Consider the following 23917-nt stretch of genomic DNA (forward strand, 5'->3'; position numbering starts at 1 on the left):
CGAATTTTATTGTTTTAATGGATTATAGCTCAGTTTGTAGCAAGTAAACACAAACAAATATCACTTATCCTGTCTGACCTCATACAAGCAAGTAACTACATCAGTAAAGTTAGCTCAGCTTCCCTATCTGTTGGCAGATTGCAAAAGGATATCTTTTCCAATCTGCAACAAGCTTCGTTTTCTGTTTTCTGCGTCGTCAGGGCTATGAATCTCCATGCTGAGAACGCCACAGCCCTTGTGAAAAAGCACACACGTCCCCTTTGATCCCCTTAAACATTTGACCAGTGTTGTTGGTTGTCTCATGAGATCAGGCTGGTCATAGAAAAGGCCAATGACAGTAGTTGACCGAGGTGCTGAGGGATCTTTTATCGGTTTTCTAACTTTGTGGCATTCATTTTCTTTAACTAGCATTTCAATCAAAAACAGAAGATGTGACCTTGATAGTGGCACTTCAAGTGTGAACCTGTGCTTCATCTATGTTTACACAAATTGTCAAGACAGAGTGCTCAGTGTTAAATTGCTCTTATTTTCAATGTGGCGAGTAAGCAGTAAAGATTTCGATAACAGTGTTCCCTCTGATGAGAGCAACAATTACTCCCCAATCATTAATGATTAATGCTTGCTCTACTTAGAAGTCTTTACAAGACAGCCAGCCTCGATTTCATATTTGCTTGTGCTTATGCATCTTATTTCACTGACACTGACAAAAATATTTGTAAATCAATTAAATCCATACTCATATGATTACATATTTGTTTTTCATATTCTACTTAATGATGGAGAGACTGTGCATAAACAGACTTGATCATCTTATTGTAAATTATGACATCCTCATAGGAGTGGGGTAGTGCAGAAGCAGCCATCAATCTGTCATCACGAATAAAGTGCAGAGATCGCAAGATGGAGGAAATGAGATGCCAGAGAGAGAGGAATGGGAACGCATTTACAGTTGAGAAGGGAGCTAAGGAAAGAAATAGGGGAGGAAATGGTGAAAAATGATACAACACACAGAAGGGGAATGTGCGCGATTCTAAAATAGACTGAGATGTATGTCTATCAAAGAGAGAAAAATGATTGGAAAATGGATGAACAGTGCACTTGGCCTAACCTATCCAAGTCACAACCAACAGCAACATTTCAACCTTTCCTGTTTGGGGAACGGTCACAGTAATGTGCCATTGCTGTCAAAACTCATACAATCACAACACTAAAGAGCTATAAATTTTTCAGGGCCAGACATGGCTCCACCTTCTCTGTGTCTGACCTGTTGTCAGGGCTCTGGGGTGAAATAAGTTCTCTAAAATAAACAGTGGGGACCCAGAGGAATCCAATGACAGCAGTGGGTATTCAACAAGCAGCACTCACTAAACACAGTGTGAGGAAATAGTGATATTTTGGTGAAAGCAACGTTCGACTACCTGTTGGCCTTGGCCAGACGTGGCTCTTTTGTTGCAGTTGCTGTTGTTGCTTTTTTCCTTTCTATGTTTCATGCAGTGGCCTGGTATTTCCAATCTTCTTTGACCATGGCAACAAATCTTTTAGATTATGTGTTTCAAGGTCTGCGATACGTCCCCACAAATCACTTTTTCAATATCCTTTAAGCTGAAGGCGCAGTAGTCGTAAAATGTCTGTAGCCGGTTAAGTTGTCCTCTAAGGGCAAATTTACTCAAAAGATTAAAGACCAAAAGCAAGTTAATGACTTTTACGAGCTTTCATTTTGAGCTTCTACCTTTTAATGGGCAGACTTTCTTGTAATGTGCAGTTCTTATACATTGTGGGTTTAGTTACATCTGTGTAATAACTGTTTGAGGATGTGAGCGCATAGACCTAAAATTCAAGGTAGAAAAAAGCTAATGTCCACTAAAGGAAATCAGAGGTAGCTCACTAACTGAGCTTAAAATGAATTTGGCACTTAAGTGTCTGTATGTCTCACCAATACACATGTATTTAGCCAAACAATGAAAAAAAATCCTTATCAAAAGTGATAAGGATTTGATTAAGTAATTCTGCAAATACAACACAGTGGCTTGTTTGTTCAGGCATTTAGGACCTTTACACATATCAGACCTCTTGCAGATGTGTGCACAAGAACGTGTACATTCTCCTGCTGACACCTCAGCTTCCAGAATAGTGTGCCGTTACATAATACTAACAATGTGTTTAAACCCAAACCATGATCTTTAGCAGGTCATTTTGATTCCTAAGAGTAACCAAGTAGTATAAGTGCCTACATCCAACCGGAAAACTGCATTGCCCAACCCTTACTAAGTGGTTACTTATTGTATCGTGGTCTTAACTCTTGGTATCAGCTCTATAGTTTATTTTTGACTCTCCTCAATCTCCCCTCCAGCCTTTCACTTTTTTTATAGAAAACACTTCATGATGATATTTGCTGTTGGCATCTAACAAAAATAGCCACTTCTCAAAGTCAAACAAGGATCCTTAAGGGCTTCATTTATACAATGTAACATAGTCAAATCTAATCAAAAGGCTGCTCTGATGTTGAGGATCCTTTAAAATACTTTATCCTTTGTTCAGTGAAATTTCAAGGATGCTTCTTTGTATCCCTGGTGTTCGAAAGGCACCCACAACCCTTTATACATGTCAAAGATGGTAAAACTGGAAGATTGATCTAAGTTAGTGCAATGTGCATTGAATTTCTTGTTTAACTGTTTTCACTGTAAAGTTGTGAGCATCATAATATATTCCATCAAAGGACAGCAAAGCCTAAATTGCCAGAATCAATGGCTGTTAGATTGCCAGCTTACAACGACCAGCTAGATAATGGCAGTGCAATTATTTCAGCTGTTGTGTGTGCACAGTGTAATTAAAGGTGGGATCACTGATGTGGCATAGGCCCGCACTTTGCTAGGTTCAATCTTACTCAAACGCACCCTTAAATTTGAGAAACACTTAACATGTTGAAAACACTCACATGAGCCCTATTTGAGGATAAGGACAAATTTCTTACATGATTATTTAGATAATAGATGTAATATATATCCTACCATACGTAGCAGGGATAATTTAGAGGACGATCCTAAGGGTCAAAGTTAGAGATATGAATAAACCACCTGTGAGTTTGTATGGGTCACAGAACATATTGGGGGATTTTCGTATAGTTTGAAAGAGTCAGGTCAGCTGTTTACCACTGTCTGTATGCTCATTATGCTTAATCAGCACATCATGTAAGAAAAAATGTTTACAATATCTTATTTATTGCATGAGGATATAATTCAATGTCAACCTCCAGTATCTTTTTAATTCCAACATGAAAGTTTTCTCACATGCAAACAGTTCACTGGCCTGACCTTGGTTATGCCTTATTAATATGCTATTGCTCAGAACGTAGTGAGTGCAGAGGTCCATATCAACTTTCAACCTGCAGATGATTTGTCATTGTGGTGTATGTTACCGATACCTTATGTTACAAGCCTCCGGAAATTTGTAGCAGGATGTTGGAAATAAGATTCCCATCAATGGTGTAACACAGATGAAACCTTGCAGAGCTATTCAGCTATTACTGGATGGAAGATCGTTTTCATGGTTTTGAGGCCACTGACAATGAATAGCAAAAGGTGAGACAGTACATAAAACAAATGTGGAGTCAAAGAAATGTTTGATGTAGTCCCAGTACACCTTAGACTTTGTGGTTCAATTTAATAAACATTAACCAGAACAAATGGATTCAGTTACAGGATAATTGTGGTGCTCCTTTGATTGCGTACATCCTTTCAAAGTGCTTTTTGATGGTGATTGATATCTTTTTTTAAACAATTAATCATCGGTGCAAAGTACTTCAAAGACCCAAAACGCAAGTGGAATTTGAGCATCTTAAAGCTGTTATGGTTTTATTTCTATTTTTGAGCTTTTTACAGGGAATGAATGAATCTTCACACTTCTGTACATTATAATTTCAGGTTCTGCATTTACCGTCTTTGAAAGAGGGCTTTTCCATTTATTCAGGCATGATCAAGCTGGCTTAACCATCTTGGGAATTAATCTCTAAAATAAAATCTTATACCCAATGATTTGATATGACATATTAAATATCTATTGCTTCACTCTTAAATGCTAGGTCTTCAAGAAAAAGCAGAAAGACGGAGGGGCAGCAAGGGGGACAGTAGAGTGATCATTTTACTCTGAGGGATGAGTGATTTTCCTGTTATCCACTATTCTGCAATTACTCAATACCCAGAGCAGTTCTGGCCTCAATCAAGCCAGTGAAGCAGAGTAAAGCAGGAACAGATGAGCTCCCTCGTGGAACATGTTACCTCTGTACTAGGAGGATGTGCATTTATTTAAAAGCACACACAATGCGAAGCCTGAAATGACTTGGTCACAAGATGTCAAACAAACAAGGAGACTGGAGGGAGTCACACAACTTGGATCAAGACACCAGATCCAGACTTCCCACCTCATGCCGTTTTCTTTCACTTGGTCCTGTTCAATCTCATGGAATGTTTTTACAACCTGGGTAATGAACATGCCAAACACGGTTACAAAAGTGTCTGTTCAATAAATGCAATCAGTTCATTTCTCTATTGCCTGGTGAGGACGAGACATCTTGAAAACTGCAATGACTGTGATGAAAATTGTAAATCCTCTCCAAATGAAAAGACCCAGTTGATAAAGGCACACTGTCCATCCAGGGGAGTCAGCGTTAAAGTACAGCGCTGTGAGATGTCTGTACTCAGTAGAAAGGATAGGTAGAATAAAATCATCCAATTAATGCAAGTAGCTTTAAAGTCTGTTCTCCTTTGCCATCCCTATAACCCATTTTCACAGCATATATTTAAATATTTATTTTGTTTAATATTCATTCTGAAGTAAGCTCTCTGTTCTAGATGTTGTAGTGCTTCTGCAGGGAAAAAAAAAGATCATAAGAATGTAAATGTGAGAAGAGCTTTGTGTGGGTGAGGCTGAAGAAGAAGAAAAAGGACTTAATGGGTAAAGACTGCCCTCTCAGGGTTTAAGGCAGCAACTACAGCTGAGTTATTAGCACACTCTAGTCTCCCAGCTCTGGTGTACACAGAGCACAGCAGGGAGACATTAAACGCCACGATTCCATTAAAAAGTATTTAATTATTGATATCTTTATTAAAACTTATAACTGGGAGCAAGTATAACTTCTAAGAGCTAGGGCAGAGGGCAACTAGATGTCTTTTCATTTAAGGCAAGGCAAGTTTATTTGTATAGCACAATTCAACAACAAGGTGATTCAAAGGTGACCCATTAAGTGACTTCCTCAGATCTTACTGATAAGGGAATTACAGTCATTCAGCCTCTTGTAGGGAGATCTAATGACCCCCCCAGATAACATTCCAGTGACATAGAAAACAGATTGTTAGCTTTATGTTAGCTTCTTGTAATTGTCCATGTTGCACAGTACAGCCCAGCATATCTGTTATTCACATATATGAACCAGTGGCAAGGTGTTAGTTTTTGAAGGAGCTCTGCTTTTACTTCCTTGGGTGCAGAAATTGGCCACAGTAGGTGACACCGGAAAAACCCATGACACAACCGTGCTTTTGTCTGTTGAAAAAAAAAAAAGAAAAAAGAAACACAACTATACTTGGAAAAGGTGGCAGACGTGTCTTTAAAAAACAACCAAGTCCAGTTGCCTCTTACTTAACCTCTTAAGCTTTTCATGACCCGGATGACCAATAATCTGTGCTGAAAAACAAATGTATGGAAATATTTTTAGTATATATTAATGCGCACAGAAACACCTTCAACAAAATGCTAAAAAAAGAGTGATTTTAAGTGATTTTACTGAAACATATGCAAACATCACTGAAAATACAGTAAACAAATCAACTTTTACTGTTCAACGCAGCCTGAACCCTCTTAGACGAGCTTTCTTGTCATTTCTTTAAGTGGATCTCAGGAGCAGTTCTCTTGAAGGGCATTCCAAAGCTTCTTCTTTGGATGCTGGCTGCCTTTTGTTCTGTTGAGGTCTGGGCTCTGGGGGAATTCATCCCTCAATAAGACTAATGAAAACTTCCTAGAGTGTTTTATACTCTATACTCCTGTCTGTTTTTCATAGCTGCAAGTCTAGAAATGAAAAAAAAATATTACAAGCTATAGTACTTATTATGATCGAAGGATCTGAATAGTTCTTCCGTCTCTCAAAGCTTTAAGCCCTTTCTGAATTTTTAAAGTGAACCTAGAGGAGCCTATACCCTACAGAGTCTGTGTCGTTTCGGCGCTTTGATTTAATTGGTTCAAAGTTGATAAGACAAGCCCACACTCCGCCTTTCTGGCCATATTTACGTGTTGCTCAACTATGGTAATGCCATACTCAACAGCACAGTGGAAAGTGTCCTTTTCTTGAGGGCAGGTGCGTTTGTTAACCAGCAGGAACACCGCAGGTCACTCCAGGACAGAGAAGCACCAGGCTGTTAGTGAGGTCAGTGGCTAACTCGACTGCTTTGCTCGTTTTTTTTAATTAAAGCTGTCCTCAGTCCCTTAAACGACGGGTTGCTAAGCTAACTTAACTAAAGTTAGCTTCTGTAACTAGCAAACTTAGAGTTCCTTCCCTTTTGAAGGCGAATAAAACAACTATTTACTTTTCTTGATACTGCTAAAGACCGCTTTATCAGAGATGTTAAGATGGATGAGAGGGAGCTGATTAAAATAAAGCCGTTGTTTGCCAAAGCAACTAGTTATATTTCCTCATTTAGGGTAAAGTTCACCGACCATTAAAAAAGAGGGCATTGCAGAGAGTTGCTAATGTTGAAAGTTTGATATGTTTAGGAGTAGTTAGAAGTGACATAGTGCTGGTTTATCAGCGTTGGTAATCAGCAATATTCCAGACCATATAAGTGATAGTGTGCTGTGATTGCCTGCCTTTAAGCTTGACTGTGAAGCAATCAGTACGTGTGACATGAGTTCTGAGTATTAAGTCATCTTCTCCTGTCAAAGGTAGTTTCTTCTTCTGGAAATTAGTCGAGGGAACCAATATTTCAACATGACAAAACGTGGGGATGTGAGCTTGTGGGCTTAAACACATTTTATTGCTCCTCTTATTGCTTTAATTATCCTGTTACCCCTCAGATTTATCCCAGGAGGCCTCTTTAATGCCTTTCAGCCCATGCAACAATAATGCAGACAATATAGCTGCTCTTTCAGATTAAGCTGAAGCACTTTAAGACACCAGTCTTACCCTGCTCCTTCCTGGTGTTATCCACATTAGTCCCTTTTTATTGCTGTCACTTTGTCTATTTCGCCATATCGGAAGGAGCCATAGTCTTCAACGCACGAGCAAGAAGTCATTTGTCTTTTGTTTAACTTCAAACACTGTTATGAATATGGCCACTTTCTTAATAGTTGTCTTAAGATGCATCAGTATTCATTGATAGCAACAGTTGCTTGGAGTTTTGGCTTCAAAGTGAGGGTATTAGTCTCTTCTTTTTCTGGGAGTGTGATTTGTGGCTCTGCATTGTGAGGATATGACAGCCTTTTACTGCAGTGGGAAGAGGATTGACAGCGTTTTCATCAGCGCTTTGCTGTGATCAGTTGTCAGCGAGATGATCTTTTCTGAGTGACTCAATGAGCCCGCTTCGTGTTGCTCAACTGCCTCCTGATTAACATGTTGCTTGTCTCTGAAAATGATTGCGAGTTCATCTCATGCTTCAGCAGAGATGGAGTCAGACTTTGCTTTGTAATAAAGCCAGTGAATATGTCATCAACTGACACTGAGCAGAGAGCATTTTGCTCAACTGAGCTGTTGCAACAAAAGGCAATCTTCCATCACACGTAGCCCAGTGAGATTGTCTGGAACACCAGAGTTCATGAAAAATATCAGTGTTTCATTCACACTAACACCTTAAATGTGTTTAATGAGTCAACAGTATCTCTAAATAAATGTCAGCCATGGTTGAAGCTGCTTGCTGCATGTATTGTCGGCCTGTCTGTCCTATTTTTCTGTAGGTGGGTGTCGCCTAATCTACCCCAGCATTTACTTCAGGCTTGTTGCATCTGATCAGCCGCACTCCCTGTGCTCCTGCTTTCCAGCGGTATGTTAGCAGAGCTCATGTCCTTCTGCGACTTCTGGTCTGTAGACATAGTTCAAGGGTGTTAAACACTCGTTAACAGTGTCCCAGTATAGACAGGTGGAGTCCATTTATGTCACTGTGTGCCATCTGGTGGAATTCAAAAACAGATGCCATCCACATGTTGTGAGCACCAGAGGGAGAAGGGAGAGCTGTTTGCAGATGGTTCCTTCTCTTGGGTACCTTTTTGTGTCTTAATAAAAAGGTTAGGAAGCATAAATGAGAAGATGAAGGACCGCTAATTCGAATTAGTCAAGTGTGCTGTTGGTTGTTACATTAGGCTTATTCGGACCAAACGGATCGTGGGGCTTTCTGGGAGAAATTAAAACTCCATACCTTCACCTTTCTCTGGTGACACCACTCATAAAAGTGTTCACGCAGTGGCTACTGGTGAAAATCACATTGTAACTTAGAAGCAAACAACAACTTTCAATCACAGGGTCACAGCTCTAAGTACATCAGAGTAACAGCTACAAGTCAAAATCACACTGTAACATTCAAGCAAAGTACAACTTGCCACCGCAAGTGGAGAAGCTCTTAGTCCACCAGATCACACGTGGAATTACACTTCAGCTCCACTTGTGTCTTCTATGGAGCCACCTGTCAGTATCAAGGTTGAATCTTACTTTGAACTCAGAGAAAGAATAAGCGAGTTTAATTCAAATGATTTGGATATGATTTCCCTTTAGGGTTTAATTGGGTATCGTACGTGTCAGCTCATTAAATTCCCATCAACAAAATACCAGAGACAAGTCCACCTTTAAAATCTGCATCGTGTTTATGACATAACTGTCTCTCACGATGATTTTGCACAAATGATAGTTGTTTTCTTTCCCTTGAATGATTAAAGCGGGATGAACCTCATAGAAATGTCATATTTCCATCGCTATGTCCACATCGAGTCCACTATTTGCCTCATCTTCCAAGGTGCTCGACTTCTGATATTCAGCTTACTGCATGTTAATGAGCCTCAGCTGACATTAACATAATGGAATTAGTTGCAAAACCAAACAACTGAGGACCACTGTGGGCACACCTGGGTTTTAACCTAAATGAAAAATGACATCCTCATAACTTGGAGGTGGTAGTAAAGATGCTAATACCACTGATTGAAAGCTACTGGTGACATAAGAAGACTAAAAACTAACTAAGTAGTTGATCACCCATTTTGAATGACAGTTAATCATTGGCTAAAATTATGATTGTGACACCCCTAAACCTGCAACTACTCCATCACATCTCACTCGTCACACAAAACTGAATAGACTATGAAAAATGAATTGCTAACAATAGCAGTGGGTACTTTAAACAGATGTCGGGCTCTACCAATTGGATGCATTTGTTTTTCCCAATTTGTAGGCTTGTCAGTTTACTTTGTAGTTGTTCAGTGCAGCACCGAACGCATTCACATTCATTAGTGAACGCGGCCCAGTCCACCTCAGTCTCTGGTCTGAGTGACCACATTACAGTGCCTCCTCGGTACATCCTGGATGCACTCACATCTGTCCATTAGTGATTGGATCACACAAAACAAATGTTAGTGCCAGATGTGAACTGAGCTGTAGAAGAAGACACAACAGGCAGGTGGGGGCAAGCGGTTAAACTCATTCATCCCATCTTGTATGAAATTCATCCTATGCCAGTCTGAAATTGGTTTCTATCAGTTTCGACAGTCCATTCCAAGATATTAAATATTACGTACGATCTCCACTTAAAGCAGTGGTTTAATATATTAATCTAATAAGCTCCTCTTCACTTACAGCTGTTCATTTGAGTCATTCTTTTGGCCCAGATTTGATTTAAAGCAATATTTCTGAATTAGCAGAGCTGCAGTATTGCTCAGTGTTTCACTTTAAGTGAATGATATTGGTTTTGTTTTTATTTGTCTGCATGCCGTCATGAGAGCTCGCGAACAATCAGTCATCGGCATTAATGCCCTGCGGTTTGCACGTCTCGCCATTATTCATGGTTTTATTTACACTCCTCCAACGTGTAATCAAAAATTAGACCATATAGTGTTGCCACAGAGTTAGTTGTTCCAGTAATATTAGCAATTTTACTTCTAATATATGAAGAAGAAATGCATTACCGTAATGCTTCGCGAGTAACCTGAGGCGTGGAGCCAAATAGATAAAAAAGGGTGTTATTTATTACGTTATTTGTATCATATTTCAAAACTCCATTTTAGACTATTTCTGACGAAGCACAGAGATTTTATTGTTTAGGAGTAATTTCATCCTCATTGCATCATAGTGTTAACTAATGGATCTAACATGGCTGAATTTCTTTTCCTGCACGATAAAGTATATCAGTCACTTTAACAAAGACTTTCAGAGAAGAAGCTCCGTTTCATCATTCACACTAAGCAAAGAGAGTTGAATCTCAATTTCTAACACTCTGTATTCACCGTCAGAGATCGAATTCAGACGTCACAATGGCAGACAGCGGGAAGACCAATGAGCCTGGAGCTGCAGCAGCAGAGCCAGCTAATGGAGACCAGCAGGTGAGGACTGCCGAGACCCCAAAAGGGCACATGACGCATACAAAACCCTCATTTGACACAGCTCAGCTGACATTTCCCCATTTCTTTGGAGAAATTCCAAAAAGAATTCTACTTTTTACAGACAAGCCTGTATTTTGCAATTTTAAGTGACTATAAAGGTTGCATTCTTTGTCCTAGAGTGTTGTTTCGAGAGTGAGCAACTTGGCCCTTGTCAGTTCAGCTTGCGAGGTTGTCTCCAGCGCCTACACCAGCACCAAAGACAACGTTCCCCTGCTGAAGGGAGTTATGGATGTAGCTGAGAGTGGGGTCCGAACCCTGGGAGCCGCTGCCACCACGGGGTCCAAACCTATTTTGGACATGATTGAACCACAGCGTAGGTTCTCTCTTAAAAAGAATGTGATGCAATGTATATGCAATGGCAGCACATAACTGTACCACCCTGAAATGAACTATTAAGGAATATTGCAAGCTTGTTTCAAATGAAAGGGTGTGAAACCAACTCCAGGTTTGACCTCTAGGCTAGAATACAATACAGAAATAGTTTTTTGTGCCCTTTATGAGGGAACTGTATTCATCCTTTACCAGAAGTTTCTTTTGAAGCTTTTTTGGGTTGTTGTTTGGCTGTGATCGTGACATGATAGCTGTTTTTGTTTGCAGTTGTTTTTTTTGCTCATTCATCTAGTGTTTAAGTGAATATTTGCTGTCCACTTATTACAGTTTCCACAGTGAATGAATATGCTTTGAAAGGGCTGGAAAAGATTGAAGAGAAACTGCCTATTCTTCACCAACCCGCAGACAAGGTCAGTGGAAAAAACCCTGACATAAAAGCACCTTTTTCTTTTTCTCTTTGCCTTTTTAATGCAACCTTAAGAAGATGGAGAACAAAAGAGCTGCATAGAAATTGCAGATTAGCACCACCATTTTCTCTTGCTGTGGCACATTGTTTTCTCTTTACTTTCTCAGGTAGTGTCAGACACAGTTGGTATGGTATACCAGTCTGTGGCAGGAGCCAAAAATGCTGTGGTGGGGGCAGTGATGGGTGGAGTGATGGGTGGTGTTGAGCTGACCAGGGCAGCAGTCAGCGGAAGTATCAACACTGTGATGGCCACCAAGATGGGCCAGATGGTCAGCAGTGGGATGGGCCTGGCCCTTAGCCGATCTGAGGACTGGGTCGACCAGAACCTACCACTCACTGAGAGGGAGCTGGGTCAGTATAAGCGCTAAGTATGCAAAACATGATCCATTCCTTGATAATAAGTGGAGGTAATCAAAGCATACGCCTATTTCTGTGAGCCCGGCTGTGAGTCATCTGACAGTTGGATTAGAATTAATCTGAAATGAGGAGAGTGTCCACAAAAATGATCATAAAGGCGAGGGGAAGTTATACAGCAGGATGGTACAAACAGGGTTCATTTCTACTGCAGTGACTAAGGTTGATGACATGAATGGTTGGTGCTATTTATAGAGGGGGAGGCAGGACATTCAACTGAACTTCCCCTCTGTTTACTTGGCCTGAAACACACCTACTATTTCCAATACTCGCAGCTTTGACACCTGCTATAGTGATGTCATGTTATCGTGACAACCTGTCATACTCCGGGACAGCAATAACGTTCAAGAGGGCAGCCACTGATTGGAGACTGTGAAAGATGCACTGGCAGTGAAGCACTCAATTGTGGCAACACTCTGTTTTTTTTTGTTTTTTTTTTCTCGTCTGTAATCGACACCTGAGCAGCATCATATGCTTATGCTGACTGATTAAAAAGGAGTCTTTTAGTCTCTTCTAAGCAAATGTGTTTTAACCCAGTTGGAGTCAAGTGGCCGGTCTTGGAACAGATGCACCAGTTGTCATAATGGGAGAGAATTGTGCAACTGTGCCTCTTTCTCTCAGCCTTAATTTACCACCAAACTCATGCAATTAATGCTGCTTATGCTTGAATACAGTCCCAGAGGATAAAATTGCGTTGGACCACCTATAGCTTTGATTTAAGGCGTACATTCGCAGAGGCATCGTTTTAATCAGATCTGTCGGAATACTTATTTTCATCTGTAGTTGCGTTAATTTTTTGCAAAGATCTTGAACTGAAGATGGGAGCGTTGGACTGCATAATTCTGTGGTGGCCAATCCATGTCTTGCACTCCCTGATCCATTCTTGCACAGTTTTAGCCCAATGAATCCTGGCATTGTCATCCTGGAGTTGGCTTAAAAAAAAAATCTTCAGTTGGAAAAATCTTGTCAGCATATTCAGTTAGTCAGCTGAACTAATTTTTTGGGGCAGGTGTGCATCATGGTTTTATTGGGGGGAAAAAAAACTGCAAGAGGAATTGGAAAAATCAGATGAGTTTTCAAATAAAAAAGTAACAATACTTAAAATATATCGACGTACAGTTGCGAGAACGAGCCGTAAAACCGCTAATCCAAGATTTCCCCCTTAATCGACGACATAAATGATGTGCTGCTAATACAACTTAGCTCTGGAAAAGAGACGGCGCCTCAGAGTTCCAGTAACGACTCAGAGTGCAAAGTCCACTGGATAACGTCAGGCTTCACTGACAGTGTCCAAGAAAATGACATTGAGTGACATTGATGGATGGCACCATGAGTATCTGTGGAGTACAGTACCAAAATATTGGCTAATGGCATGACTCCTAGTTTTCAGAAGATTAATATTCCAGCATTATGGCCCAAAGCATGCTATCAGATTCACACAAGTATTTAAAAGGAAAACATAGTGGAAAAATATGACCTGGCCAAGTAGGTTGTGTTACTTTAGTCCAGAAGAAAATATCTAGAGTATTTCAAAAGGAAATAAAGGATGCGGTCCTTCCTGCAAATAGCAACAGGAGAAATGTGTCTGATGGATTGCAGAGCGACTTAGAGAGAAAAAAAGAGAGTAGAATTTAAATGTCAGCAAGAAAAGTTGAACTCTTGCTGCACTGGGTTCCTACTGCAGGACCCGTACTTTTGATATAGTCAATATAAACTTTTTGGCTTTTTTGCTGTAAATATTTAGACATTTTTTTTCTCATTTTGGAAAGCCCACTAGAATAGACAAGAGATTAATGTATTTCTCTTTTTAGCTGCTATAGCGGAACCTGCCAGCTCCGAGGTGGCTAACACTTCAGCTAGCCCCAGCTACTTTGTCCGTTTGGGGAAACTGTCTGCCAAGGTCCAGGAGCGAGCTCTCGATCAGTCTCTGGTCCGTGCACGGCACGCCAGGGATGCTACTTATGCTTCAATGGGTCAGATTACCAGCACTCTGGACCTGCTAGAGAGCACCCTTACCAGGGTGGGTATGGCAAGTAACCAGATAGGAGGAGCCTCAGAGCAGCTGCTGCAGCGCTGGACAGAGTGGAAGCAGAAGCAGGAGGGAGCTGGACAGACCGAGTCAGAACCAGATGGGACCAGAGACGGATCTGAGGTCTCATATTTAACCATTTTTGGATTAAATGTGCTGCCTCTAAAGGGGTTATTCTTGTATTAGTCTGTTTTTTTCCTTTTAAGAAGATTTTTTTATTTTATTTAATTCAAATGTTTTTTTTATCATATTTTTCTTTTTCTCTCTTTTTTTTTTAATTCTCATCAACTTTACTTATGTCTCTGTTTTACATTTGAACCATGTTATTATCAGTGCGTCTGAAACTCAGTAAATCACTGACAATTTCACCAAGCAGTGAGTTCAGTATTAGGTTGCACATGCTTCTCATTCATTTCTGCTTTTTCGTTACCTCTCCACATTCACAGCAGCTGGAATGGCAGACCCTCTCTATGGTGCGTGGTATGAGCGCCCAGCTGAGGTCGGCATGCTCCAGTGTGGTTTCCAGTGCTCAGGGTCTGCCAGGCACAGTCCAGGACCAGCTGACCAGTGCACGGCAGGCTGCTGAGGAGCTGCAGTCCTCTCTGGGGAACACGAGCACAATCACTCCCCTCCTCCTGGAGCGAAGCCGTCAACAACTAAAACAAGTACAAAGTGCATCATACTTTCTTTACTGTAGTGTTTTATTGTTGCTGCATCAGCTTTGCTAAATATCACTGTGCTTTAATTTTGTTTTTATTTATATATACACTTAATTAGTCCTCATTAGTTCTCCACTGAGGACTAATTTGATGGAAAACTCCCAGATGCTTCCATTTCTTTTCAACGACATCTGCCCATTCACATAGTTTAATGAACCGTATCAAGCTTATACAGTATTTGGTGATGCACACACATGAAATGCACAAGTGATCAATAACATGGAGATTACAGTAAATATCTGCTTTGATTGTCGATGAATAATTGCTGTTCTGTTCCTGTCCCAGGTTCAGCAGTCTCTGGATGGTGTCATGGAATATCTTTTACACAACACACCGCTCAACTGGCTGGTTGGACCTTTTGTTGCTCAGAAGGCTGAAGGGGCAGTCGAAGACGTGGCAATGGAGCAGGCTAGCCCAAACAACTAGATTTGAAAGCTTACTGTGTTCCTATGAGATCATTTTCTGTGGGAACAGGAGAAGTCATTTTAGAAAAGAATTAACTCAATGAAAGATGCCTTAAAACCCATTTAATATTTTTTTCTTGTTGAACCTATAAGTTATTGACACCACATTTATTATATAGAAATAAATGATGTGCGCACAAAACTGAAAGTGTTTCTTTTCCTTCTTTTTTTTGTTTGTTTTTGGAAATGTAAAAGTGTTTTTACATCTCTTGAAGATGAATTGATGTATGTGAACTCAATAATGTTTGATTTTTGTGAGTATTCAAAGCATTCCCTTACACTAAGCTAAATATTTGTTGTCTGTAAACATCAGAAGACACTAGAGGGCATCTTGGCTGAGATGCAGCGTCCTTGATGCATTTCCTTTTAGTTTTGAAATATAGCATTTTAGTTTGCTTTGTGTGTGTGTATGTCTGAATTTTGATGGGTTTTAAGGAAGGCGTTGATGAACTGTCCTTGATCTGATACTTAATAAATTTTAAACGCAGCACAGTCTCGGGTGTCATTCTTGAATATACTGATTGTCATGTTGTTGTTGTTGTTTTCTTTTGGTACTGGAGGGGTGTTGGACTTTGCTGTGTTGGCTTGTCTCGCTGTATTGATGCTGATGAGGATGACGTCATGGTCGTTGTTTCGAATGTCGGGAGCTCGCGCTGGGTAGGAGGCCGCGCGCACTACTGGGGACACAACTTGTTCAAATCTGAAGCTCAAGGTCGTCGACAGCCTCCGGTACCTTGAATTTCAGGTATTGTCTCCATCGTAGACGAACACAGGGGTGTCTCCGTGTATGTTTTAATTTTTTTTTAACTAGCTAGGACACTGTCGCGAAGCGCGTTGGTTTGGGCTGGCTGATTAGGCTAGCAGCTAAAGTTAGCCTGCTAATGGTAGCGTTTATTCGATTTTTAAAAAACAAGATTTATTTGATGTTTGTCACCAAGGACACGGTAGTTCTGATTATTGTGATTTTTCGTCATAATGGAAGGCTACCAAACGAGTTTTGCTTTTCCTTTTGCGTTGGTATGCAGTGTAAGACAAGACAAAACGGCCAGCGAGGTTGTTTGCTAATGTTTCACTGTTTGCTTTGCTGAGGTATTCAAGCACAGGACGGCAATTGTTTTCTTCTGTTGGAACTTGTTGAGCTGGATTTTAAACAACCTAGCGTAGCGTATTCATATTTGCCAAATTCACGTTTGATATAGAGGGTCCCTCTACAATTTCGATGTGGTTTTGTACGGACACGTCTTCTGGTCCTTATATGGTAACTTTATCCTGACCAAAGATCTTATTTTGCAGCGGAAGAAAGTGTAATCCATCCGAGTTGGCTTATGTTTTTCGCATACTGTAACTTGCTCTTTTAAGTGCACTTGTGTGCGACCCTTTGTGCCTCTTACTTTTGCACACTGCGTAGTTTTTGTATTAAATCCCTTGCTTGCTGTTTTGAACAGCTCTTGCACATTGGCCTAATAACATGAGAAGCGCAAGACGCAAGTTGATTAGTTTTTCACTGTGTTCGTTTGCGGTCAAAGTTGGACTGTAAACCTTTTAGAAATGTAAGGTATTGCTTTAAGTTGAAACACAAGTTGGATTGTATTTTATGCTTTGCGTGCCAAAGTCCTTTTAACTTTAGTGGCTGAGGTGGACTTTGGCACTCAGTTGATGGCGTTAGACATAATTTTATGTGAACATGTTCCTTCATGTGAGAAACCATTATTACAATATACAGTGTATATATATATGTAGTTAAGTTAAATTTATTTGTATAGCCCATTTCATATAAAAATGTCTACATTTGGTGAAAGTTTAATCTCCACTGGCAGTTTGTTCCACTTGTTTGCAACATAACAGCAAAATTCTGCTTCTCCATGTTTAGTCTTACATATAAGACTACAAGACTACAAGTCTCCAAGCTCTTTCAGCTGAAAAATGGAAAAACATTTTGTCAGATGGGGTCTGTTAACAATTCTGACTAACTTCTGCTACCACATTTTCAGGAATATCCTCTCCCACCCCCTTTACCCCCTCTGTCAGAGCATGGCTCAGGAGACCAATCAGACGCAAGTGCCAATGCTTTGCACTATGGGATGTGGTTTCTATGGTAACCCCCGCACCAATGGCATGTGCTCTGTCTGCTACAAGGAACACCTGCAGAGACAACAGGGAGGGGGCCGATCCAGCCCCCCAGGAGAGAAAGGTAGGAGGATGGGAGAAACTTGAACGGTGTGCCAGGTATTGGTGAAAAAGGCAGAACTTGGCTTGAGGGGGTCACTCAAAAACTGTCCTGGGGACACTTGAGTTAGCTAAAAAAGACTGGCGAACAGGGGTAGCAGTATCTGCCTGCACTGTGGCATCATAAAGCTGGAAAGTGACATTGTCATCTGTTGTTTCACACCATCTCACAATATATCTGGTCCTGTTAGACGAATATAGCGAGTGTCCTTTTAATAAGATACTTAAAACCAAGTGACATGGCATATTTGTTCAGGGCAAGGACAGCAGATTCTGCAGCATTTAAGACTGTCTTTCCCCCCCCACACAGCTGCTACATCACCGTCAGGATCGCCAGGATCGGCTGGTGTAACGGTGGAGGGCACAACTTCAGAACTCAGTACAGAAGTAGCAGGAACTCCACCTGAAGAACAGACAACTAGGTATGCTGCCTGGCAACTAAAAGTTTCAGACCAAAACATCATTGTGAAGTGTTCATTTTGATGTTCGTTAATCATCGCTTCTTTTTTTCTTCTTTCTTATTTCTACTGTTCTTATTTCTACTCTTGGTAGGGGTGATTTTTTTTTTTGGAACTACATGCCTTGATTGGTTAACGAAAGCTGTATTGAGTTGTACTATGGCGCCGTGTTGTCTTTGGCACAGAGATGAAGAGTACTGTGCAATCAGGGCTTTCCTGTAAAGCATAGATCACCCTGTTTTTAATGCAAAAAAGGTGTCAAAAGTTATGATGGGAAATGCTCTCTCCCTAAATGACTGCATAAAGGCTTGGTTTATTTTTGTTTATATGATGACCTTTTGGAATAATTTGTGCCTTATCTTTGCAAAAACAGGCCAGATGATTCTGCTCGGTTTATTGTATATACGTGATGTGCAGCTTCTGAAATCCCTGCCTGCATGTAGCTGCTTCTGTCTCAATAAAGGCTTCTCTCAATGTAGTTCAAAGGGAGCCTCTCTCGACAAGTTGAAAGACATTAGTTGTCATCTGTCAAACTGATGGAGTAGCGGATGCAATGAAACTAGAAAAAAAAAAAAACGTTCAAAACCCCAAAATGTTTTGTAGTGTTTGTGCATTTTCTGTGCATGGGAAGAATTACTTCATTATTATGTGTCTCCAGATTATCAGTTGCATTAAGAAGGTCATCCTTAGTTCACAGGTTAACAAATATACACGTATCACAATTTACTTTAAAAAAAATATATAGGTGTCTTAGGAGCTATTATATAATTTTTTTTTAATTGAAAAAGAGGTCCATCTGTGGGCGTGTGATCTTAAAAGTTTTTCTGCTTGTTGTGACGTTAGTCCCTGCTCTCCGAGCCCAGTAACTCAACAGATGACAGCTATGAGCATCTCCCAGGACCCAGGAGCAGTAGACTCTGATCGAGCTGAGGCTGAGGAAGGAGAAGAGGAGGGTACTTCCAACAGCACAGGTGAGCATCAAAGAGAGCAGCGAGGCTCTCCCAAATCAGTCCCCACCCACTATCTGCATCAAGCACCATTGATTAAGGACTCGTTAATAGTGGGAACCAGTTGTTCCATGGAGACCAGTATGATTACATATGAGACAGATGTGGGCAGGTGTAGGAAGCTAGCAGCTGCTCAGAATGGAGACAGAAGAAGAGCTGACTTTGGCCTTTAAAAGTTTTGCCCTGAGGCTGTCATATTTATGTTGAAATACAGAAAATTGTAAAGGTTTTTCAAACACTTTAGTCCTACTGTACCATCCATCGCTTTTATAGAAAAATACTTGTGATTAAATGTTTAACCACGCATTGATTTTAGTTTTTGAGCTGTTGATGTTACACATATTACCCTTCGTACTCTCACATACTCTCATACCTCTCCTCAGAGCCAGTGGGCGAAGCAGCGCAGGCTTCTTCTGATGGTGACCAAACTCCAGATAAGAACAAGAAAAAGAACCGCTGCTTTTCGTGCCGGAAGAAAGTGGGCCTTACTGGTAAGTGAGGAAAGGATTTCTCACGTATTGATGCTGACCAGTGAGCGCCTCTTAACTGCTGGTATGATGCATTGCTATGTGAATAATAGATCTGGTTTGCTGGGATTCTTTTCACCCTTCACCTGGAAGTTCTAACCTGACAGAGCGTTTGACATTTGTATTCACACAGTGACCATAGTTTTTGACATTCTCCCGAAGCATTCCTTTGACGTTACTTCTAACGGTGACGTCGGATATAGTTACGATAATGACGGTTTTGCACGCAAATGCCTCGACTCACGCGCAGACAAATGTTTTCTTTACCTAAAAAAGAAAGAAAAAAAGATATCCTCCTGCCAAACCTATCTGTTCTTCAATGTCCTCCTTTCATCTTTCTCACCCTCTGCAGCTGGTGCCACAATCTGCGGTCACAGTTTTACCAAAACACCAACATGTTGAATTCAAGCTTCAGGACTTGTTAAAATTAGTAATGACTTAGGACCTATTGCTCATTTCAAGGTTTAAAAAAAAAGAAAAAAAAAAGAAACATATTCTAATTGATAACTACTGATTGTGGTGTGTATTTTTTCCTCCACAATCACAAAGTTTGGTACAAAGACCGACATACTGCAGGTTAGTGGTGTATTTCACAGCAGGCTGCTTGATTTCTCCCTTTGGTCCAAACAGATCTGTCTCAAAGTTGATCGTTGATAGTAGTGATTATTTATCGGTCTGCATGTGAAAACCTTTATTCATGTCCTTTTTAGAATTTGTATGCCATTTTCACTGTTGAATATTTTGCGTTTATCTCTCAAACTGTATGGATCAGTGCAACAATGCCTATGTGGCATTTAGTGTGTAATTATGTTGATCACAAAGCTTCTTTGTCTGACTGACCTGTTTGCTTCTATTTACTCAAGGTTTTGACTGTCGCTGCGGCAACCTGTTCTGTGCCATCCATCGTTACTCTGACAAACACGACTGTCCCTATGATTACCGGAGTGCAGCAGCAGCGCGCATCCGCAAGGAGAACCCGATCGTGGTGGCTGAGAAAATTCAGAAGTTATGAGGACTAATTGCAAAGAAGAAAACAAAACAAAAAAGTCTCTGACTTTGTGAATTTGAACAATGGCGACTTTGATGAAAACACCTGATATCATGGCTTCATTTGCTCATGGTAGTCTAAGGCGGGCGGGCGGGTGGGATGATGTGGTTGCAGCCACAGTCCAGACACTTCCCTTACTAGCATTTCCCTCTCTCTCCGCTAGTGAGTGCAGCTGAACCTGAGTGCTCGTGTGTATGTGTGTGTGTGTGTGTGTGCGCGCGTATGAAAGAGGGTTTGTGTGTGCACGCACATTTGCTTGAGAGTTGGAGAGAGCGGTGGGGGCTTGACGGACATTTGTGTTGCCATGGGGAGGGAAGGCATTTGATTTTTTTTTTTACCCCTTTTTGTTTCTCAACTTAGAGGGATCATGTGAGTTTATACAATCCCTGTAGGTAGTTGAAATTAAATGGGGATAAGCTGTTAAAGAATGTGTCACAACCTGAATAATGACACAGAGGAATATTCAGGGGGTCCAGTAAGTTAGGGGGAGATTTCATGTATCAGCAAGATCTTTTAAGGGCTTTGGAATATGAAGTTTTCTCCTCGACAGAAAAAATGATGTCAAGTTCTTATTAAATTGGCATTTATTTTCCCCGACTCCGGGTCACCACATTTTGAACTCTAAAGGCCCAGCATTTTCCAGTTATATACGGATACTGAGTGCATGAACAGTTATTGATGGGGGAGGGAAAGGACAGGGCAAACCTTGATTTAAATGCGTGATTGAATTCTTTATTTTTATTTTAATTTTTTTTTTTCCATTTTAATGAGCGTATGACATCAGATGATCTATATTAATATATTGTAGTTAGCTTGAATTGTGTGATTGCATTCTATTTATTTTTTATCGTTTGGTTGGTCTGTGCTGGAGGATTGGCAGCATGTGTCAGCAAATCAGTAAGATTTGCACTTTTCAATTATATTTAAATAATTCCATCTTTATTATATAACCATGGAAGAAAAGGAAAAAAAAAAAAATCCACGAGCTCTGACACGACGGAGGCGAGCCCAGTTGAGCCCTTAGTGTTAAGGTTTTGCAGTAAAAATGTTCAGAAGGCAAAGCACAAGAGTCTCAACTGCAGAGCACAAACTCGGTGTGCCACACCTACTTAGTTTGGTTCAGCATCTTGGTCATTTGCAGTTTATACCTGAGCTGTATATCGGGCTCTCAGAGAAGATCGCCCTGTTTGACTTATGAGACGCTCTGTTTCAGATAGGCACTGTGTTCTCCTTGAAAAGCCTTTTTTTTTTTTAATGTTCTTCGGAGTCGACGACGCTCCCCGTTTCTCTAACCACCAGCAGACCACTGACACATGCTGAATGAAAACTGACCTGGGACGCAGTTGCTCGACACACACAACGCGCGTTCTGCTCAGCTACAGTAAAGATTGTTGCCACGCTGCAGAGCTGCGAGCTGTGCTTTTGCATTGTGCTCAGATTCAGACGAGTCCCCGTGCGAAGACTGCTTCTCGCTAGCTTCTTCTAGGAAGATCTAAGTCGCTTGCATGTGTGCAGTCGAGCATATGAGCTACTCTTTAGTGACTGCACAGTTCGAAATGGAGCTGGAATGTTTAAAAAGCCACACAGCAGTAGCACAATGCATGGCTGGAACCTTTAGGTTCAAGTTAACAGGATTCTACAGTTTTTTTGGGTTTATTTATTCATATTTCTTTTTCCAAAATGTAAATAACATATGGCTCCTATTCATATAGTATAATCTTAATGTAGATTTTTTTGCCAGGTAATTCAGGTGGCGGATTAAGGTGAAGAATAGTACTACGTGTATTAAAGTGCTTTTCATAATTATCCAAAAATTGAAAGTGTCACCACTGGCACTTGTGTTTTTCCCCCAATTTAGAAGTTGTTCAGAGTGTTCACTAACCGGCCCCAGCACTTGTATCTTCACCATGCCGTGTGGCTTCTGTTGTACAAAACTAGATCGTTAACAAGCCCATCCAGACTATTAACATTACATAGTAACCCAGTTCATATATATCTATCCTGTTACTGAAGTCTATTTATAGCATAACGATAGTCCTGAAAGCTAAAAAGGGCCCTTGTGAGATTCAGGGTGGAGGGTGGGGCTCCATCTTTTCTTTATTCAAAGTTTCCCAGTAAATGTTGCTTGATCTTGATCATTGAATATTTATGAAAATGTGGCAGGAAAGCTGCAGGGAATGTGCTGGCGTGCTTTTTCAAAAGAAGCCCGTGCACATGTGTTGGATGTGAATGACACTTTCGCTTGTATTCAAAGGATTTAACGTTGGGGTCTGGGTGGGTTTGGTCTTGGCTCCCTCTTTAGATTCCCCGTTGAAGTCTGGGCGTTTTTGACAGACATGTCTGAATGATGGCACGGTGACTTGACACGCCAACACCAAGACGATTTTCCTTGGGTCGATTAAGCGTCTCTAACCCCTGCTTATGATTATTTTTTCCTCCGTCTCGCGTGTAGTGAGAAATTGAAATCCAAATGGAGTTCATCCTGGGTGACAACAAGGTAATAATTGTCATGTTTATGAGGACTTGTTGTGGGTGCCGCTTTGCATAGTTACAAAGTCCTCAGACTTGAAGCTGGAGCGCTGGGTTACGACAAATTGTTGCATGCAAAACATTCAGTTTTGCCATACAAATTAATGGTCCTTTCATAGAGTGAGAATGGTATGTTGGATGGTTGTTCAGCTGTGTAAATCCTGGTATTTTTCATGATTTACACTTTGATTTACACTTGTTTTCTATTAATGCTCATATCAGTGCCCCAACGCTTTCAATCTGTTTTTTTTTTTTAAATATATATGAGCAGTTTGAATGTAAACCACCATAATTCACACAATAATACGTTGTAATGTCATTCATGAAATTGTCCGTCGCTCGTGTTGACGATGCCCAGTTGTCTTTCAGGTGATGAGAGACAGTTGAACCACTAAAACTGTTTTGATCGTGGGACTCGGCACCAGCAATTAGGGTTACCAAACCTTAAAAAAATGAATCTATATTGGATCAGTACACATTTCCCTTCCGTTGTATTGATTTGTCTTTCGCTGTCCTCAATCCTGTCTTTAGCACAGCATTTCATAATCTACGTCCTCATCATGCAAGACCTTTGATAACAGCGATAAGCCTGCAAGTGATGCAGCCTGTGGTTTCGGTTGAGTCTCGCTGCAGAAGTAAAGACAATAAAATGAAAATAAAAAGGCTGTGTTCATTCTGTGTTCCAAGACGAGCTGTAGAGATACCAGATGAAGTCTACATTGTTCAGAGATGTAGTTCTTGTCCCCTGTCCCTTGGCACTCCAGTCCCCCAGAAACACCACCAGATATCTTTTCATTTTGTTTTTTTTCTTTTAAAAGTTAGGATTGTATGATGTGTAAGAGTAAGTATAAAACAATAAAATCGCAAAGTTTATTTTAAATTACACTTGTATTTTGTTTTCTTCTTGTTTAGATGTTTGAGCATAATTGTAGATCAAATACTCTGCCCAAACAGAGCGTTGTGTTTGACACAGAGTGTAATTACGTGCACCAGTAATGGCTTCTTTAGACTGGCACATCGGCCTACTACGTGGCCCCACTGCTTTTGTTCTTATTATTGTGGTATATTGTTCTCAGACTG

At 40.6% G+C, this 23917-nt stretch overlaps 2 protein-coding genes across 5 annotated transcripts; both read left to right on the forward strand.

Annotated features, from left to right (window-relative positions):
• The first annotated feature begins 6296 nt into the window (after nt 1-6296).
• On the forward strand, nt 6297-15530 carry plin3 (perilipin 3). 3 transcript variants are annotated; one of them, XM_072389721.1, is made up of 9 exons: nt 6297-6412; nt 7936-8021; nt 10471-10560; nt 10738-10933; nt 11278-11360; nt 11524-11767; nt 13642-13982; nt 14306-14524; nt 14864-15530. In XM_072389721.1, the coding sequence occupies exons 3-9, from the start codon at nt 10492-10494 to the stop codon at nt 15002-15004; spliced, it is 1293 nt and encodes a 430-aa protein (XP_072245822.1). In that variant the 5' UTR covers nt 6297-6412; nt 7936-8021; nt 10471-10491; the 3' UTR covers nt 15005-15530. The 3 variants fall into 3 exon arrangements, with proteins under 3 accessions (XP_072245822.1, XP_072245821.1, XP_072245823.1); XM_072389720.1 differs by lacking the exon at nt 7936-8021; XM_072389722.1 differs by lacking the exon at nt 7936-8021 and having other exon boundaries at nt 14309-14524.
• Nucleotides 15531-15649: 119 nt separating this feature from the next.
• LOC140312036 (AN1-type zinc finger protein 5) lies at nt 15650-23717 on the forward strand. Of its 2 annotated transcripts, XR_011916941.1 has the most exons (7): nt 15650-15787; nt 17034-17233; nt 17579-17690; nt 18570-18697; nt 19117-19224; nt 19613-19836; nt 20124-20211. XR_011916941.1 is itself a non-coding variant. In XM_072389688.1 (6 exons), the coding sequence occupies exons 2-6, from the start codon at nt 17074-17076 to the stop codon at nt 20270-20272; spliced, it is 657 nt and encodes a 218-aa protein (XP_072245789.1). In that variant the 5' UTR covers nt 15651-15787; nt 17034-17073; the 3' UTR covers nt 20273-23717. The 2 variants fall into 2 exon arrangements, 1 of the variants encoding a protein (XP_072245789.1); XM_072389688.1 differs by lacking the exon at nt 19613-19836 and having other exon boundaries at nt 15651-15787; nt 20124-23717.
• Nucleotides 23718-23917: the final 200 nt, after the last annotated feature.

This window comes from Leuresthes tenuis, unplaced genomic scaffold (assembly GCF_036924035.1).
Source record: "Leuresthes tenuis unplaced genomic scaffold, fLeuTen1.0.hap1 SCAF_7, whole genome shotgun sequence".
Lineage (NCBI taxonomy): Eukaryota > Metazoa > Chordata > Actinopteri > Atheriniformes > Atherinopsidae > Leuresthes > Leuresthes tenuis.